Source organism: Condylostylus longicornis, unplaced genomic scaffold, assembly GCF_029603195.1.
Source record: "Condylostylus longicornis isolate FDR11 unplaced genomic scaffold, ASM2960319v2 ptg000072l, whole genome shotgun sequence".
Classification (NCBI taxonomy): domain Eukaryota; kingdom Metazoa; phylum Arthropoda; class Insecta; order Diptera; family Dolichopodidae; genus Condylostylus; species Condylostylus longicornis.
The window spans coordinates 1,253,503-1,273,678 of NW_026578040.1; the positions used below are offsets into that span (position 1 = coordinate 1,253,503).

General features: G+C 25.1%; 1 protein-coding gene across 10 annotated transcripts in view; it reads right to left on the reverse strand.

Moving 5' to 3' along the window:
• Nucleotides 1-206: 206 nt before the first annotated feature.
• LOC129612492 (sodium/potassium-transporting ATPase subunit beta-2) overlaps nucleotides 207-20,176 on the reverse strand; it is a 28,951-nt gene continuing 8,981 nt past the window's right edge. For 2 of the 10 annotated variants that reach the window (XM_055526117.1, XM_055526118.1), the window contains exons 3-7: nucleotides 3,468-3,608; nucleotides 3,217-3,336; nucleotides 2,846-3,138; nucleotides 2,582-2,750; nucleotides 207-2,490 (exon numbers count right to left, since the gene is read on the reverse strand). In XM_055526117.1, coding sequence (XP_055382092.1) covers nucleotides 2,387-2,490; nucleotides 2,582-2,750; nucleotides 2,846-3,138; nucleotides 3,217-3,336; nucleotides 3,468-3,608 — 827 coding nt within the window. In that variant the 3' untranslated portion in view covers nucleotides 207-2,386. Of the gene's footprint in view, nucleotides 2,491-2,581; nucleotides 2,751-2,845; nucleotides 3,139-3,216; nucleotides 3,337-3,467; nucleotides 3,609-12,344; nucleotides 12,711-12,933; nucleotides 13,004-14,136; nucleotides 14,295-14,333; nucleotides 14,679-20,176 lie in introns of those variants that run through there. The other 8 variants (XM_055526126.1, XM_055526127.1, XM_055526124.1 and 5 more) reach the window with 8 other exon arrangements.

Consider the following 20,176-nt stretch of genomic DNA (forward strand, 5'->3'; position numbering starts at 1 on the left):
CAAAAGTATCGCTATGTATCAATAGTACTGTAATATACAAACTGCATTGTATAATGCATTACATTAGTGCCATGAAAATTAATTTTAAAATACTGAGACATAAATTGATTTTCTTCAAATTTAAAATTTTTGACCAGAATTTAATAGAATATTGATACCTTCTTGCCCATTAAATTTTCCATTTAAAAAATTAATAACACCTTAACAAGATTTTAAATAATTTATTTAACGAAATAAAAACCTCGATCGTTGCGATATTTGAAAACTATTGAATGTATTGATGTGACATTGATAGTTCTCCACGTCTATGAGTGCAATGTGTATTAATTTTAGTGCAATGTAGATAAAATTTTTAAGCTTTTAATTGTTATTCATAAAGATTTAGAATTTACAAATACAATTTTTATGTGTTTTTATTTTGTTTTATTTAAAAGTTTTCCATGAAATTCTATAATCGTCATTCAACATTGATATTTTATTATTAATAATTAACGACTTATTAAACATTTTATCTTTTAGCTATTATTTATCTTATAATTGTAACTGAATTATTTTAATGAACAACAAAAATTTTATTTATATTCGAAATTTGATTGCTTTTTATAATTTTTTTTGTAGTTTTGTATTTACTTTTTCTATTTTACAATCTAATATAATTAAAATTAAAATATTTTACTCAATTTTATATTACAAGTAGAAGGGAGGAAAGGTTGTCCCAAAAGACCCATCCTGAGAATTTTAAAATTTGTTATTTTGGAAGTTATAAGATTTTTATTAAATTTTGAATTATGATTTTAAGCTTTTGAACATCCAAAATAAAATATAGGTAATTAAAGCATTTTCAACTATAAAAAAATCCCGAAATGGCAGTTTGAGTATATAGAATGTAAAATATCTTCTATAACACATGTATAAATGTTAATTGAAAGAATCTTTAAGAAAATAAATTCATGCTTGAGTTATACAGTCAACTCCTTCTTCTTTGTATTTCAAAATTATTCACTCCGCGAAAAGAACTTTCCGGTTTCGTTGGACAACTTATTTTTGTACGGTATAATTTATAATATAATAAACAGGTTTTTCCATGAGATACGGAGCATATTAAAATAAATATCGATCTGAACGTATATATCTAATGAAATAAAAAATTAGAATAAAAACTTATTTTCGTATTTAAATTTTAATTGAAAAATATCGTCCCCACACGGGTAAACTCACAAATCTCTAAAATTATCTTAATTTACCTAAAATTATTAGAATAACATGTGTTTATGTAAATTCCAACACCAAACCGAAGTTATGGCATTTTAAAATCTCGCGAAAGTTAATTTAAATAATGGTTTAAACATTGTTATTTTGAGCAATCATGAGCTAATCATTGTGGGGACAATATAAAGAAATATGTAAAAAATAGAGTAAATTCTAATTTTTTATTTTTAGAAATACATATGTTTGATTGAACGATTAATCAATAAGGCACATTATATTAATTTATTATTTAATTCTTATTCTAGAATAAATTGAAGCTAAAAAATATGTAAAATTACAGCTTTATTTAGATTTTTTTGGTTTATTAAAGAAACATTCTTAATAAAGATTTTTATTTATTTTGGTTGCAAAATGCTTAAAACAGAAAAATATTTTCACATTTTCATTATATAAAATTTTTCTTTTTCAAAATGGTTTCTCAAATTTTATGTTTTCAGACGTGTTTTACTACATTTTAATTATTTTTTAATTTTTATTGCAATATACTAAATTTTTTATTCGAATTGTTGAAACAATTGTTTTTCTTATATAATTTAAATAATAACGTTTAAATCTAAAAGGTGCAGGTACAGATTTTTAGTGCAAAAATTTTCAGAATTAAAAATTGTCAAGTTTCTGAACAGAATTGAACTAATAATATTAAAGTTTTCAGAAATTTCTTGTGTATATTTTAGAAATTATTTTAAATATTTTATTTTGAAATTAGTTGAAATATCTTGCCTTAAGAAGAAATAAAATCATAAATTTTAATTGCATGTAAGGTAAAATAATAATTTAATTTAAAAATTATATCTAAATAATCTTTTAGTAAAATTATTCAAATTAAATTCTTGAAATGGTTGCGGTTTTGTTTTTTTTTTATTCTGTTTGTACGAGTATGTCATACACATCGTTGCTTTTTATGTCAAATTAAAAAAGGGCGAGTTTCTTAAGGTAAATATAAGTATTTATGTATGATAGTTACTCATTTGAATGGATTGTAATGTAACTTTCGTACAGAGCGAAAGAATTAAAATATTTTTTTTACATATACATATATATAGAAACAAAAATATTAATTATATTATTTTAATTATAATATAAAAAATTTAATTATAAATTGTTCTGCTAAACTTTCTTAGTCAATTAATAATTCGAAATGTACTGATCCTATTCTGTCCTTTCGATCATGAATAATGTTACGTGCCCAAGCCTTGCATTCGATGTTAATAATTATTCCTCCTAAAATAAAAAAACGAATTTTAAAATATCAACATTATTTGTGAAACTTTTAAATATATTTTTAGTTTTCTGTTTTAATGTGTTATAATACGTTTTGGTCGTTGAAAATGAACAGCGACAAGTGGACTTAAGTAGCCTTCAGAATTTAAATATGGATAGTAATACCCAGGAAAACCACGAATTGGTATATAATCAACTGGTCCAATATATTCCTGGTCTGATGGATTTTCACCTTCACATGATACCCAAATTGTGTTCATCTATAAAGAGAAAATTTAATTTTAGTATTAAAATTAAAAAAAAAAAAGAAACAGAATTATAATTTATGGAGTTAATATTTGAAAAGTATATATACTTTTTCCTTTTGAGTTTTCTCCATATCAGCAATATACTCTTTTAAATTATTTGGCATATTACTTGGTAAGTCTTTTGAATTATTATAAAATTCTGGGATCCAACCGAATATCTTATTCAGTTTTAAGAAAACGCATGGTGAACTTTTATGATAGCTATAGTTGTTTTCGTGAGTGCATGGCTCCCAACTCTTAATATCAACATCACAAACTTGTCCTAATGGCGGCAACTGATTGTAATTACAATTAAAAATATTTTGACCTTTGCCAGCCGTCATACCAGGAGTTTTGTATACTATATACATTAAAAATTTTCATTGTTACGATATTTAGGAATACAAAGAATTAATCTACATGTAAGTGTAATGTATACCTCCTAGAAATTCTGTTAATGAATCTGTCCAATGCTTATAATTTTCATATTCCGTTCCCTTATACCAAATTAAAGTGCTCTCTATATTTTCTTCAGGTGGTTGTGGTCTAAATCCAAGACCTAAAATTATATTACAATTTTAATAAATTTTAAATAAAATTTACAAATATTGTGTATAATACAATAAGAATATCTTTATATTTTCTTAATATAGTTATTTATTATTTTATTACTTTAACAATAATAATTACCAGGGTTTGTTCCAATTAATGAACTCTCTAAAGTCCATTTTGGTCTACGGGGATCCAATGTTTGGAAAAATGCCCACATACAAATGGCAACTAAAGCTGCTAAGACACCATAGAATACTGTGTAGAAAATTCCAATTTTAGCTAATGGAACAAAAAACAAAAACATACACCATTAGTATTTGTTTTTAAAATGATTTTATAATTTTTGAATATAAAATATAATAAAATATTATTACGTTCGATATTCGAATGACTTAGGATTCTATTAATTTAATTCTGACCTAGTTTCATCATTTTGATTCAAGAAATTTAAACCTGTAATACACGAGTATTTATAAAATTTAATAATGTTCGACTTTAACCAGAAAACTTAGTTTCTTATGACAGTTCTTATCAAAATTTTAGAATTCAAGCTTGAAAACGTATAAATATTTATATACATATATTTAAACGTATAAACGCATATATATATGTTCATTTAAAGTTTTCAAAAACTTATCCGCCAAATTCTATAATTGAAAATATTTTTCGGATTTTGAGCTTAATTTATGAATTAAAGTTTTTATTATGAAATTTTTTGCGCTGTTTTGTTTTTCATAAAGAACATAACCAATTAAAGCTTATTGTTCTAAAATTGTTCTAAAATTTGAAACCAAATTTTGTATGTTTGAATGTGATTATTTAGTTACATTTAATTACATTTATTTTTTCAAACTATGTATTGCAAATTGCAACTGAGGTGAGATAATTTGACAGCTTTTTACAATATTTTAGATTTTGAAATTGATATTTGAAAGTTTTTTACAATAAAAATTTTAGATAAAATGAACTTGCAAAAAGTATAAGTAGTTGTGTAAAACGGCTGTGATTAAATTAAATAGAAAAATTTTGAAAAAAGCTTCCCTCCTTGTATTATGAAAAAGACAAAACAAAATATTTTATAAGCTTTTTTTCGTGGGAAACACGTAAAGTTTTAATTATTTCTTTTTTATATTATTTTTAAATTTAAAATGTCAAATTGAAAATTAATAAAGTTTGCCAAGTTTCTGACCTTTTAATTTAAAAATAAACTAAAAATTTTTACTTATTACAGAATTTTTCTTTTGTTTTTAATTTTAGATAATTCTATGTGTACATAAATATTTTGGTTTTTCTTTTTCCTAGCATAATATTGGGATTATTTGAAATATGTTGGATAAATAGGTATAAGGCACCTTTTTATTTAAACACTTTTAGTATTTCTGCAGTATTATAAAATATATTATAAAAGAAACTGAATAAATAATTGATCGTTTTGTTTAGAACATTCGAATTAAAATCTGTTTTTGACATAATTATGTACAATATGTAATAGGTATGCACAATTAAAAAAGTTTTGGAGAAGTTAGTATTACAAAATTATACGCTTTATTTTTATATACTCTGCCTCATTACGTAATGTGATTAAGATTTTTTTTTGTTCATCTTCTATAAGGTTCTTTTTTTTTGTTACTATTTTAATGTTATAATGATTACAATGATGGAGACAGGATAATATAATTCAAAATAAGATATTAAGTAACGTATTTTATTAATACAGATGATGAATTTAATTTGTGTATGCACAGTGTATATGCATAACGTATAGTGGCCAGATGTTTTTGATATTGCATGAAAGAGCAGTTTTTTAAAATACTTTTGAAAAAAAATCTTTACTAGAAATTTATTGCTTTAAAAAAAAAATTACCTTGAGAGGTAACGAATGTCTTATTATCAAAAAATAAAAATCTCTCTTAATTCACCTTATGGACCGTTGTTATATTATTGCCGTGAATCTTAACTTTCGCTTATCCGAAGGTGTGCAATAATTCTTATTATATTAAATAATTTTGTATTTTAGTGAAAAAAATCGATTTAACTGGAAGCCAAGTAAAAAATTGTTTTTTAGAAGAAGTACGTACTTATATTTCTCTTTTTTCGAGGAGTAAGTTCTACTTTTTGGAAAAACTCATTTTTTTAACTCTGTAATAAAAAACAGTTTGTAAAATTTTGTTAAAATTCCTTGCCTTCTGTATTGTTAAGATATTGACTAACACAAACTTTTTTAACATGCTATTATAAGCAAAATAAGTTTGTTTAAGTTCTCAAACCTTTTTCTACATGTTTCTTAAAATCTAATCAGATTATTATCTGATATAAGACAAAGATTGCAGATTGAGAGTAGTCCCAACGAATGAGGAACGTCTGGTCATCATAACGTAATGTATGTAGCATATGTACATTATGTACCTATATGGATATGTTATACAGACTAGGCTATCTCTTGAAAAATTAGTGACATTTTCAAAAAAATAAGAATTTCGTTTTTAATATTACGCCAGGCATATTCTCTTGAGTATGTTTCTTATACGAATTGTATGTTCATTAAAACAAATAGAGAATAAAGAAGAAAGAAAACAATATAGAGAAGAAAAAACTTCAATTAACTGAAAAAATTTTTAAAAAATAAAGAGCATTGTTAAGTGAATTAACCACTTGACCCGTATTTTAAAATTAAATTTGCTCTCATTTATATACATATAGATATGTATACGCTAAGTTATCTGAAACAAAATTTTTTTTTAATTAAACTGTTCAGTACTAACGTTATTATTTAATAAAATCAACAACTTTTAATTGTTCAAGTTCAACATAAAGCGCGTTTTAATTTTAAAATTTAATAAAGAATTAACACGGAATGTTCAGAAAATAATATGTAGTTTGATGTCGAATTGTGATAATATAAAGTTTTATTTAATATGTATATTCATATGTACATACATATGGGGGATATGTGATGCGAAGAAATAGCCTCTCCACCCGAATGCCAACCTCAGTTACACATGGAATTAATGGTAATATATACAGGAATAATTATTTGGATAAAAAATTGAACTTAGGAACATGGAACGTGAGAACACTTTTACATGCTGAAAAAATGGAAGAATTGATAAAATTTGTTTTTGATATTGGCGCACTTCAAGAAATCCGATAGAAAGGATAATGAAAAATAGAAAGAAAAAATTATAATTTGTATTATTCTGGTAACCTGAAACAATAGGGTCATTTTGGTTTGGAACAGCGTAAAAATGCCTGTGAGTGGGAATAATAATACCGCTGCATAAAAAAGGTCCGAAAACGAGTTGCTCGAATTATAGAAGCATAACTCTCCTGAACGTGTCACATAAGTTCTTGCTGCCATCATTGCGGACCGATTTAAACACTACATGGAAAAATTAATCTCAGATTATCAAAGTGGTTTTAGAGAAAATCGGTCAACAATCGATCAAATCTTCTATGGAAACAAGTTCGCAGAATATAACAAAGATCTTCACGTGCTGTTCATAGATTTCAAACCAGGTTTTGATTCTCTTAAGAGATGTAAAATAAAAAGTATTTTTGATGATTTAAAAATTCCATCAAAACTGGTAAATCTTATAATGATGACTCTTAAGAATACAAAAGTCAAAGTTTTAGTTGAGAACAGCGTTGTAAGTACTTTTGATGCTAGGTCGAGTATAAAGCATTATTAATAAAATGGTATTATTATGACATCAAACGTTTGCACAACGTTGTAAATGTGTTTGAAATATTTTTACGAGATCACATCAACTTTACGCATAGTGCTGATAACAGAAATTTGTAGAAGTTGAAAAATCAACAAAACGAGTTGGTCTGCATATACATGAAAATAAGAGAGTACATGATAATTAAGGTCTAACACTAGGAGAACGACCCAAAATTTAACAGTCAATAACAATAAATAATATAAATTTGAAGGTGTCAATTATGTCAGCTAACAGAGCTTACCATTCTGTCGCGAAGCCATTCAGTTCTAAAATTTTGTCGATATTATGCAAGATGACAGTATATAAAACAGTGTTACAACCTATGTCCTATAGTAACTTATAATGCACAAAAAAGGACACCAACACCATGTAATATTAATACATTAAGAATATTTGAAAGGAAAATACTAGTCAAATCGACAAATAATGGATTTCATAAATAATGAAAGTATTGCAAAATACATTAAAGCACAAAGGTTAAGATGACTGGGAAACTTAACCAGAATGAAAGCAAATAGAGCAACAAAGAATATCTACTAGGCAAAATCATTACATTCCCGATACAGAGGTAGACCGAAGTTTGGATAAAAAAAAATAACGCGACGGTAAGAAAAAACTAGAGATCGTGACGAATGGAGGCTAAGGCAGAAGAAGAAGGCATAAATACATGTGCATAAAAGACATTAAAATTACAAATTATGTTGCCAATGAAATGCAAAAAAAATTCTCAACAAAAATGCTAGCAAAAGTTTTATTTTTCAAATAGAAAACATTGAGTTTGTCATACGTAATCGTTTACTTATCATGTTATTTATATTTGCCAGTTAAAGTCTGGGAATTCAGGATAGGCGGATATCGAATGGCATACGAACAGGTCTTTGTGTATTTGAAAACATTCGTAGTGGATATCTGAGCAAAACCATTAATGTATTCTCGGATAGTCAAACAGTGACTCGGGTACTAGACTCTTACCAAATTAAATCGAATTTGGTGTGGGAGTGTCTACAGGAGCTAGTGGAATTTGGTAGTTGAAATAGGGTTGGCCTATTGTGCGTCCCGCAGCATATGTGCATATATGGTAGTGAAAAGGCGGATTTTTCAAACAAATGAAATAGCGACAGCAGGAGTGTTGGGATTGGTCGTTGAAAATGAGACAGGCGTATCTCTTTATTCCTGGACATTGCTAAAAAATTTTATAATTCGATTTATAACTAATTTTGTAACTCGAACTGGGCTTGCGCTTTACTTCTAACATACATGTCTTTCATTGCATTGTTTATTATTCAGTGCGTTTTTTTTTTAATCAGGTCTTTCTCCAATTTTGAGTTAATAAATTCTGACAATTTATACATATAATATATACATACATGCATACATATGAGTTAAATTGAAATTTATTTATGTATGTATGTATGTAAATTCAGCATGTTCACAGAATATTAAAAATATTCCTCTGATCAAATGAAAAATATTGTTCTAATACAACCAATACATTAATTGTTGACATTTCATCTGGAGTTAAATTAATTTTGTTATTTCGAATTGATTTTATTATTGTATATTATGATTTTATTTAATAAATTTTATACACTTCATAAAATTTAAATACATAAGTTTTTTGGAACATAAGAGGAAATATTGATGAGCATCGCTCAATTCCTTGACGCATTATTTTTTTTATTGTTTATTTATTAAATTACGAGAAAAACATAAAAAGAGCCTACGCCCAACTATGTTAGAATGTATATGTGTTAGGTAGCTACTGTTATTTCTTAAACAAAGGCAAATTTTATTTGAGAGTAATATATATGTATATATATACAAGAAAGAGGCAAATAAGTGTGCGTGAGTAAATGTATGGACGAGTTCATACATATGAGTATATGTACTATGTACGCATAGCTGTGCATTTTGTAGTAGTAAAACGTGGATTTTCAGAAAAAGAACTTATTAAAAACATGTGAATTATGTACACACACACATACATAATGGATTCGTAAGTTTGAACTCTGTATTAACAGTAATAAATTTTTCTTTCAATTTTATAAGTAATATGATTCATAACTTAATTATTCAAAATTTAAAGTTAAAAATGGGGGAATATTTTTAAAGCCAGAGAAAAATGTAAACATGTATATTATATTACCATATTTACAAAATTATTTGTATTTACGATTGTCTACATGAATCGAATAATTAAAAACCTAAGTAATACAGTACAATTCAGGTGTTATAATATTACTTAAGTATTTAATAATATTAAAGATTTTAATAAAATTTTACTTTTTCTTCTTAAAGAAATATATGTACACATACATGTATATAGTTATATTCCAGTTTTTAAACATTTCACATTATGCATTAATATCAATCAATAGTAGGATCGTATCAGATTTTCTTGGAATTTTATTATTTTCAATTTTAAATTGTTGTTACGAATGTATTTAAAGGGATTACAAACATTTCAATAATGAACTTTTGATATTTGATTTTGTTTCTTTTATTCTTTTGTAGCATTTGTAATAAGCATTTAATTGGTTTAATACTATACTTAAAATAGTTCTTGCAACAAATTTAATTTATTTTAAATAAAACTGCATTACGCAAATTCTAAGATTTATTCTTATTGTCGTTATTTTGTACATTTTTTATTGCAGATTATAGTCAATCGATAAATCGTTACACATTTAACCACAGTTTTTTTAAATTTTGCAAATGCACAATAGTGCCTGATTTGCCTGGCTTCTTCTAGCGCGATACAACACGGTCAAATATTACGATAACAAAATGGGCGTTGAATTTAATCGTTATATAAAACCCATTTTTCTTAAATGTTGAATATCGGCAACTTGTGCAAGTCTTAAGTTTTAGTAGCATTTAGATATGAATAAATAATTTATTTCGTTAGAGGAAAATGTTGTTCTAAAATAAACCGCGGCCCCCCCAAGTTATCGCAACGCGAAATTCGAAGAATTTGAGTGTTCGGTGTCTCATATTTCCACTTCCGAAGCACTTCCGAATTTGTACATAAAAGTTGAATGCCATCAAATAATACATATAATTACTTATCTTACTTAATTCACTTACTTAATCATCCAATTCAACATTAAGTTAACCCTTCTTTCCATTTTTGTTCTCATCCTTAACATATGCAATAAATTTATATCATTTGCACATTTTGGCATATGAATAAACGTAGTTGAAATAATGTAGTAATTTGTTTTTAGCACTTTTCCAAAAAATTTTTGAAAAAAAGTGCTTATTAGTTTCACTCAGTCCGTCCGTTCGTCCGTCCGTGTGTCTACAAAACTTCTAAACCCTTGAAGATAGAAACCTAAAATTTTATATGTACATAGAAACTAATTTTCCTAGAACATAACTTTTACCTATCTCCTCCCCTCTAAAGGTTATACCCCCCCAAAACCCTAAAAATGCCATTTTTCAACTGTTTACTATAGTGAACCATATGCATTTGTCAAATTTTACAAACGCAGAAAAGCAGTGGGATGCTTCTTTTATCACGGCATACTATACTTGAACTTTAAAAAAACAAAATGGCCGTTAAAATTTACCGTTACATAAAATCCGTTTTTTTTCAAATTTTTGATGTTGTTTTTCTTCTAGACCCCATGATGTAGGAGCCTGAAATGTGAATTTAGCAGCTTTTATATATAATAAAAGCTAACTAAAAAATATTATTTTTTTTCTTAACTCACGCAATTAACCCTTAAAATTGAGCATTATGTTAACCCCTCATTAAATTAATTTTTGCTTTATTTTAAAAACTGCATAAATTGTTTATCCTAAATATATGCAATCCCAGAAATAGTTTTGTATATGAATGAAAATAATTTTAATAGTGTGGTAGGTATACATCGACTGTTTTGCAAAGCAGTATTTTCACTTGTTGAAGGAAAAAGTGCTATAATACAAACCATTGGTTTGACCCAACTTTATTAAGACCAATATTTTTGCTTGTTCAAGGGAATGGACTTACTTTACAAACCTTTGACTGGATTAACTTTATTAATAATTAGTACTTTTATTAAATACAGTATTACACTATCATATTGTATGCTAATAACATTCGTTATTGATGAGTGGTCGTGTTAATAAAAGCTGTTGTATAAAAGTGAATAATATGGTCATACACATACATGCACATATAAATATATATTTTTCTAAAACTAAAAATTTAGAATTCTCAAAATTTATTTATGTGTTATGTATTAATGTGTTTTCTAGTTCAATACAAATGCACATATTTGATGATTATTTACTAAAGAAAATAAAAATATTAGAATCAGGTAAATTTTATATTGTAATCTGAGAATTTTCCATATAAATGTGCAACCATTTGTTTAATTTTTTCTATTCCCTAAGATGAACTTAGTGTTTAGTTCAAATTCAATAGAATATTTGTTTACATATGTACATTGAACTATGCTTTTCTTAAACCGTTTCTTCTTATACGAATATAGTAAATAATTACAGACACAACTATTTTACATTTGTATGTATGCACAAAGATGATTTGATTTATTATATGTTTTAGATACCTACTAATATTAATCGGTGATGAGATTATTTTATAATTGTATGCCGGCAATATTTCTAATTGGAAAAATGCATTCGTTTGCTCAATTTGTTCGTGATTTCATAATTAAAACAAAAATTTGTAAATGTTTATTTTTTTTGAATTTGTATTTAAGTGAATTGAAAACAGAAAAAAATTATTTTGTAGTTAATCGACACACTTACTTTATGTATTTACTTGTTTATTGTTTACTTAAATTTCATAATTTTTTGTAAGAAGTTAATGTTGTTTTCAGTAAAGTTTAGTGCACACGAGATGTTCATTATGATACTTGACTATGCATATTGCATGAAGGTTGATAATTTTTCAACTTTCATACAATATGTTATATGTAATAATTGTATGTTATTTATAAAGTAAATAAAATTTTTATGAATTCTTACAACAAATACGACATGGAATTATAAAAATTTTGTCACATACAGTCAAACTTCCCTTATTCGAACTCTCCATACTAACTTGATGCTTTCTTGAAAACTTATTTTACAAATCGTGTTTAAATACTTGAGTTTGTTTCTTATATGGAAAACTTTTTCCATTTTGAATTTTTCTTTCTTAAATTTCGAATTTTAAGGTGGATCAAAGAAATTATGTTTTTAGTTCCATATTTTAATACACTATCAACTACGTAAATATATGTATTATATTTTAAAAAATAAATATGTATATTATCTAAATCTAAGAATTTCTTACCCCATGAAGTACCATTCCGCCCGAGATAGGTACCTTCAGCTTTGTTATAAATAAATCTACTTAAATTAAATGGTTGTGGTTTTTGCCTTACAAAAAATTGATCGTCTTGTGGTGCCGAAGGTGAATGATATGCTTTTGACATTTTTTTCTTTGAAATTTTTTATTAAACTAAAATAATTTTTTTAAATAAATTTTATAATTAATTGTATTTATTTTAACTTTTTAAACACTATTTAACTTTTATGTACATTAATATAAGTATGTTAATTATAAGTAAATATAATTACTTTTTTTTTATTAAAATGCTTTTTTTTCAATTTTTACTCCTTCTTTTTTGTTAAACCCTTTTGACTTTCCTAATAATTTCTAAATTATAAAATTTATTGCTTCAAAAAATTTTTACGACTTTCAATATTTTATTTCATAATAAATTCTTATGTAATAATTTTTTTCAATTATATTTTATAAAATAAAATTAAGTATTTTACAACATCAAATCATAAAACATAAAAAAAAAACAAAAATTTTGATTGTGAAACAATTTACAAAAAATAAAAAGAAAAAATAAGCAATTTCGTATACGACGAACCACAAAAGAAAAGTTATAGATTCAGATTTGGGTCAACCGAGTAGACGCACAATTTCAAGACAAGTGACCGCGTTGTACTGTGGTCGATCTTGTACGGTTTCGGAAATATAGAAAAAAACGAAAATAAAAAAAGTGCAATTTTTTGGCAACTGATTCGGACATAAAATTAAAGTCTTTTAATAAATTCACAGCTGTATATAATTGAATTAAATAAAAATGCAATATGTGAAACAAGTACACTATACAACATATATAATATACATAATTAATTAAATTTTTATGTTTTATTAGGGTTGGTTTAGTTTATATTTATTTTAAAAGAAACAGAGAATAAAATTTAAAGAAAAAAAAAATGTAAAACTTTTTGAATCCTACGAAATTTTAAATATTTGTGAGACTCGATGTTTTTGATTCAACATTCGATTTTTTTTTCGATCAAAATGGAAATTCGATTCAAACTGGGAATATTAATAGATAGCTATGTCCATATATTCTATAAGTATGAAAAGGAAAACAACACTAATTTAATAATGGTGAAATGACAATTTCGTCTTATCGTCTTAAGCTGCATTTATTGCAATCAAAGAATTAATATTTCCTTATAACATTTTTCTTAGTGTTTATGTATATATGTAAGTATACTAAAATGAAATATTTTATATAAATATGAATAACCAAAATCTGGAACAGAAGAAAATAAATAAAACGTTTTTTTAAAAATATATAGGAAAATGTTGGTTTAGCCTTTAGCGTTTTAGGAACAGTATACTTTCATTTCTTTTTAATGTGGATAACTAGCCAATTGAAATTTATAAAAGCAGCTATTATTTTTAATATTACTACAAATTATTTTTAATATTTTGATAATTATTAAACAATTAGTATAATTTCATATATTCTTGGCTTAATTTGACCGATTTAAAACAGCAAGCACTAAAAAATACATATGTGTACATTTTTATGCAAAATTAAAACCAAAATTTGATCTTTAGAGATTATAGATTATTTTTTGTTTAAATAAGATTCCTTTAAAATTCACTTGTTATTAATTTGCAATATTATATTGTTGAAATTCAAAAGTTAAAAAAAATTGTTTCCAATTCATGCCTCTAAAAAATTGAGAACCAATACAAAACATTTATTTTCAGTCTGTTTTTATTTATTATTTATGTATTGTATATTTATATTATATTTCACCCATACATTATCAAACAGGTATATTCAGGTATATTTTTTTAAAGGTATGGAATTTAGTTTTTTCTTTTGTCTTTTTCTTCTCTTCTTTTTCTTTAAAATTTGTACTGTATGATCAATAGTGATCATAAATATATAAAAAGAATTCACTTTCTAATAATTTTATACTATACTCGTAATAGAGAAAAAATATTTTTAAAACTAACAATTTATTATATTTATTAAATTTTTGAATAATTATACTTAAGCATAATTTTGTTTTCTTAATACACAAGATTTCTTTTTCATTAAATTACAAAACTTTAATACAATATTTAAAATTGACTAGAGACGACGCCCGTCTTTTTCAAACGACACTTAATGTTTGTACTTTTTTTTTTTGAACAGGTTAAAAAAATATTAGTATAACTTATTGTTGTTGTTTCTTTTTCTTTAAATAAAATTTTTATTACTATTTTTTTAACCAAAAAAATTTAGTAAAATTGTTCTAACGTCGACATTATATTACTTTATTTTGAACCGAACCTAATAGTAGTAGTTTCTATGGACAACTAACTAACCAAACGATACTGATTGCTGATATTTTAGCTTAAAATTTTTTGTAAATTAAATCAAACTCTTTGGTATACAGTGTTGTGTAAAATTTCAGTATAGGTTTTAGTATTTTAACATTTTTGTTGTGTGTTATTACAATACTCTCATTGTCATTTCATTGTTATATCGAATACATTGAAAATAAACAACTGAAGCAAGCAGTTCAAACAGTTCACTAGCTACCTCTATATGGGATTGTATTACGTTTACTAAATTATTTTTATTGTTTTTTTTTTTCTGTTTTTGTTTCAATTTTAGTTATAATATGCTCTCACAAAATAATGTATTCGATAGAATGTTTTAAGAGGCTTTAAGTCTGTTAAATAAATACGTAAGGTAACTAGTTAGCTATGTTATATTACAATAAATGTATGAGAAAAAGTAATAATGATAACTAAAATGACTGTACATGCTATAAAATAATTTGTAAGAGCGGAGAGAAAAATTAAAAGTGAACGAAATTCACTGGGGAGAATAAAGAACAATTTGTTCTTTTTTTGTTTTAATTTCATATTATTATAGAATTGAGAGAAAATGCAGTTGCACTTGTTTAGTTTAGGATGAATTAATAAAATTGGAAATTTGTACATTGAGTCGTTGATTAGCAGTTGCACACGTAATTCATAATTAATTGCGGCTACAAGATTTCTACGAGTTTAATAGCTATTTAAATAGAAGTACTATTTTATTAAAAAAAATAAGTTTGGTCATTTATTTAAATAAAATAGCCTCCTTCTATTTTCATAGTTTTACATAAGTTTGTATTCATTACACAACTATGTAGAACTATAAAGTTGAACGTAAATTCCATTATTCTACAATATATAATATACATATGTATGTATAATTATATATAATGTAAAATTATATATATGTTTAATGAATGTATGTAGAACAAATGGAAATTGAAGATCTAGATTCCATTTGTTGCCGTAAAACTTAAAAAATATTGAACTGATCTAGTTTAAAATTTTAACTTTATTTACTGAACATACGGTCAAAAAACGAGTGTACTTGTACTCGTAGTGCTAAATTTTGTTGATTCAGGGATCGAATGGAATCATAATAGTAGAAATATGTATATGTATACGTTTTGGAATTCAATAGTCGGATATTATTTTAAGTAACACCTGCAAACAAACGTGGAAATTGGTTGCAAGATAGTTATTAAGCGGGAAAAAGTAAAACTTTTTTAGCTTGGCGTACTTCAATTCAACCTTGCAGGTTTTTGAATGCGTGCTATAAACTAGTGAAATATTTTCGAGTATCGATCGCGATTATTTTTTTTTAAGTAGTGAATAAGGTCGATTAACGAATCGTGGTGAGTGGGAAAAGGGCTGAATTGTTTTATATGTTAATAATTTTTAAATATTGTTATAAATGATACTCTGAATGAGCACATTAGAGCTCCTTTGAGAAATAATAAATAAATAAAAAAAAATAATTCAACGAATACAAAAATGTTTTCAAATATTTTAAATTGTCATTTTGAAATTGTTGAATTCGAGTATGAAAGTATGAAAATTTAATTTCGACCGTTAGGGTGATAATCTCGCTTGCTTTACTTCGAAAGCTTTCTCATCAAAGCAAATAAATTGAAAGTGAGCAAAATAGTTATAGACCTAATGCGAAGTTTATTTGGGCGCTTTGCCAGCTGTCACTAGTTTTAAAAAAACTGATACCAATAAATTACAAAATTATGATATTATATAACTACAATATTAAAACAAAACTAAAATGGATTTTGAGGAAATATTACAAAAATTTATACATATATGCTTATTTAAATATAAGAAAGATATAAATTTGGATATTTAACTCTGGCTTTTTTTGCTGTTGTCGCAAAATGTTACTACATGTTTATCTTAAAGCATTATTACTTTTTTCGATTTCATTAATTAATTTTTTTCAAAGATTTTGTTTTTCTTAAAAAATTCATTTTTTCAATGTGTTTAAAAACTTTAGTTTCGTGCTTTAGCAGAATTACAAAAAGAAACTATCAGTTTTACTATCAAAACTTACAAAATGAAGTATTGAAATGGAGAGTATAAATTTCGGGACTTTGCTTGCTCCTAAAGGTTTGTTTACTTTATGCAATTGGCGTACGTCCCTAAGATAATCAGTACACATTACACATTATTCACACTGAGGTCTCTAAAACACCAAAGTAACTTTAAGGTTATTCTTTTGAATATTTTCGTGAAGAGGTATACTTTTAAAGTATACTTTTTATATGAAAACTAAGTATACTTTTAAACTTCTCCTCGTAGATTAATAATAAAAAAGAAACTTTACATATACGTCTAGAATCGTTTACACTAATTTTGAAAGAAAAATCAATAAATTAAATTATGTTGTGGTCAAACGGACCCCAGTGTGAGTATTTCGGGGTAAAGTTGATAAGTTGATGGCAAACATGTTAGGTTTTAGAATAAATATTTTATTTTAATTTATTTATGCAGTAAATGCACTTGGTGTAAACAAAATTATTATTTTTCTTTAAAAATGAAAGAACAATTGCTGTGCATTTGGTTATCTTTATTGTGGACTGAATAGAAAAAGTAGAATTCACTAGCAAAAAATGATTATAACAATCTATTTTTCAATTACTTGAATGTTAATAATTTTTCATAAGTATACATGTAATATGTGATTTCATTCAGATTGTATAATATGCACGAGAAAGGCTAATACAAACAAGTCAAAAACGAATACTTCAAAAAAAAAAAAACAAAAAAAAAATAGAAAGAATATGAATTAAAAAAAGTTATTTTATAGAAAATTTGTTTCGTTGTATTGAAGAGTAGTTTTAAAAATTAGCTTGAGTTTTTCTTCTTAAAATTAAGAATATATAATTATTCTTGTGGATATATAAGGTGAAAGCAGAAAAACCGAGATTGTGGCAGAATTTTGAGTGAAATTAATAATTAAAATTACTCAAAATATAAATTTGAGTTTCATGTTAATATGATCGTAGAGAGTAAAAAAATTGAGATTTAATTTTTGTTTATTTTACAAGAGCCATATATCGTTTTGTAATGTAACTGTGTATGTATGTAAGATGATCGTTAAATACTAGTTTCAGTTATTATATATTATTATATACAGATTAATTATAGAAACCAATAAAATAAAAATTAATGTTAAAAACTTTAATACTGTAATGAAAAAGTTGAGAAGCACACTTTAAATGTCTTATAATAAGAATTTGCATTAATGTGGTGCTATAATCGGGTACACTATAGGTGTAGCTATGTATGTATTTAACAATGAATCGTTTTGTTTTCATTCAACTGTTAGATATTAAAACGAAAAAAATTTTGTTTAATCTATACGAATATTGAAAAATATACCGGTAAAATTTTATGAATGATATTTTGAAATTAAAATAATGCATATGCATACATCACATATTAGTAATGAGATACATATATCATATATTAGTATATAAAATATAAAGGTCAATTAAAATTTTGCAATTTGATTCAATGTTAAACAAGAAAAATGCATTCATTTAAATAAAAACGCAAAAACAATAAATGGAACAAAAAATCTTTACCATTTCTAATATTCAAATTGTGTTGTGGGTGATGCTAGATAGTCCCATTTAAGCTAAATGTCTCCCTAGTAGTAAAATGTTCACTTAAAAAATTGATATAATAATACACTTTTTGGACGTACATGTAAACATTTAGATGTATAAATGTTGGGAATTTTTTTAATTAAATGCTACCAAAATACAGCTCCATTTATTTCGATTTATTTAATTTAAAAATTATGTAACAAAAAATAGTCCAATCTAACTTTTATTAAATTTCAGATCTCGGATAATGCAATTAAGTAAAATAAATTATTAGATGAAATTTAAACAACTGCATTCAATAATTTTTGAACTTGGTCTAAAATTTTTACTGCTTTTACACCAATAAAAAATTTAGGATGTTTAAATGAATTTAAGAACAAAATATAGCTATAGGATTTATCATAGAATATGAATACAAATTAATATGAAAATATCATTGTAGATTGTTTAAACTTAATATTTCAGCATGTAATGTACAAGTTCAAACGAAACAACAATGATATTAAATTTGAAAACAGCATTTGTCCGTAGATTACAGACAATATATTTAATACACAGTTCATATTTTTATCCGATAACTTTATAGAACTTCAATATTTTATAGACTTTTAAGGGAGCCGGAATATAATCATAATGGGACATGAATAAAAACAATATATTTTGAGCGAGGATCACTAATAAGCATGAAAAATTAATTTTTAAATGACCCATCAAAAAAAAATCTTAACTTTAGTTTTTCAATGGTACGTAAGTGTAAATATCGAGGACGAAACGATTTGATCAACCTGTGTAATACCCCAAATCTCATTAAAAAAAATATCTTTAATACCGGCCCCGAGACCATATTTTTAATCATTTTTATGAAAATGCTTAACAAATCAAGTTGGAATTTTATATAATGGCTTGGAACGACAAGCCCTTTAACTTTTCGCAGAAATCAAGTCAGCCTTATACGGAGAAAGAAATAGCCATTTTCTTTAAAATTTAATATTTAAGTTCAGGGTGTTAAAACAATGAACTTATGAAATTTTTTGGGGAAACTGAACATTTCTTGAAATTTAATATTTAAATTCTTTTTGCTACAAGAACTAATTTCCGCACCTTTGAAATTTGAAAGTACATTTGAAGAACATTTCAACGTAATATTTTGTAAAACAATACAACCTGCTTCCGATTATGCGTTGGCCACATAAAATATTTTTTCTTTAAGAAATGACAAGAATTAAGAATTTGTTAAATTTTTGAAAATTTCATTCCCACTCAATATCATTCAATTATTGAATAAATTGAAAAAAAATAAGATCGTTTTTAAAATAGTTTTTCATTTCGCATTTATTTTGAAGTTCACGGTATTTTTACCACAACTTCTTTTCTCTTCTTTTCCAGTGGAAACCTTTTAAAAGTTATTTATACACATTCCATCTCTTAAGAACAAACACCAACATCAACCGATCAAACTTAAATTAAATTAAGTTTTAAGCTCTTCAATTTCTTTAAACATCGGCATCTTACAATTATTTTTTGAAATAAAATATTTGTTATCCCGTTTTTTGTTTGTTCTATAGTTTACTTATTTTTTGCTTCTGTTAATTAGAATATCCGGTACTAAAACTGTTCTTGATTCGCTATGATATTCATAAATACATACATTATGTATGTATGAATTTAAAATTTTCATTCTTACATATGGATACAATATATTTTTATTTCAATAATGTTTTTTGAATGAATTCATTTCAAATATTTATATCATTTTTGACCAGTCATACTAATTCATTTACTAGCACAGTAATTTTTATATAGATATCTTCCAAATTTGAAAATAACTTTTAATTATTTTAACATACACATACGTAACATATTTTATTAATT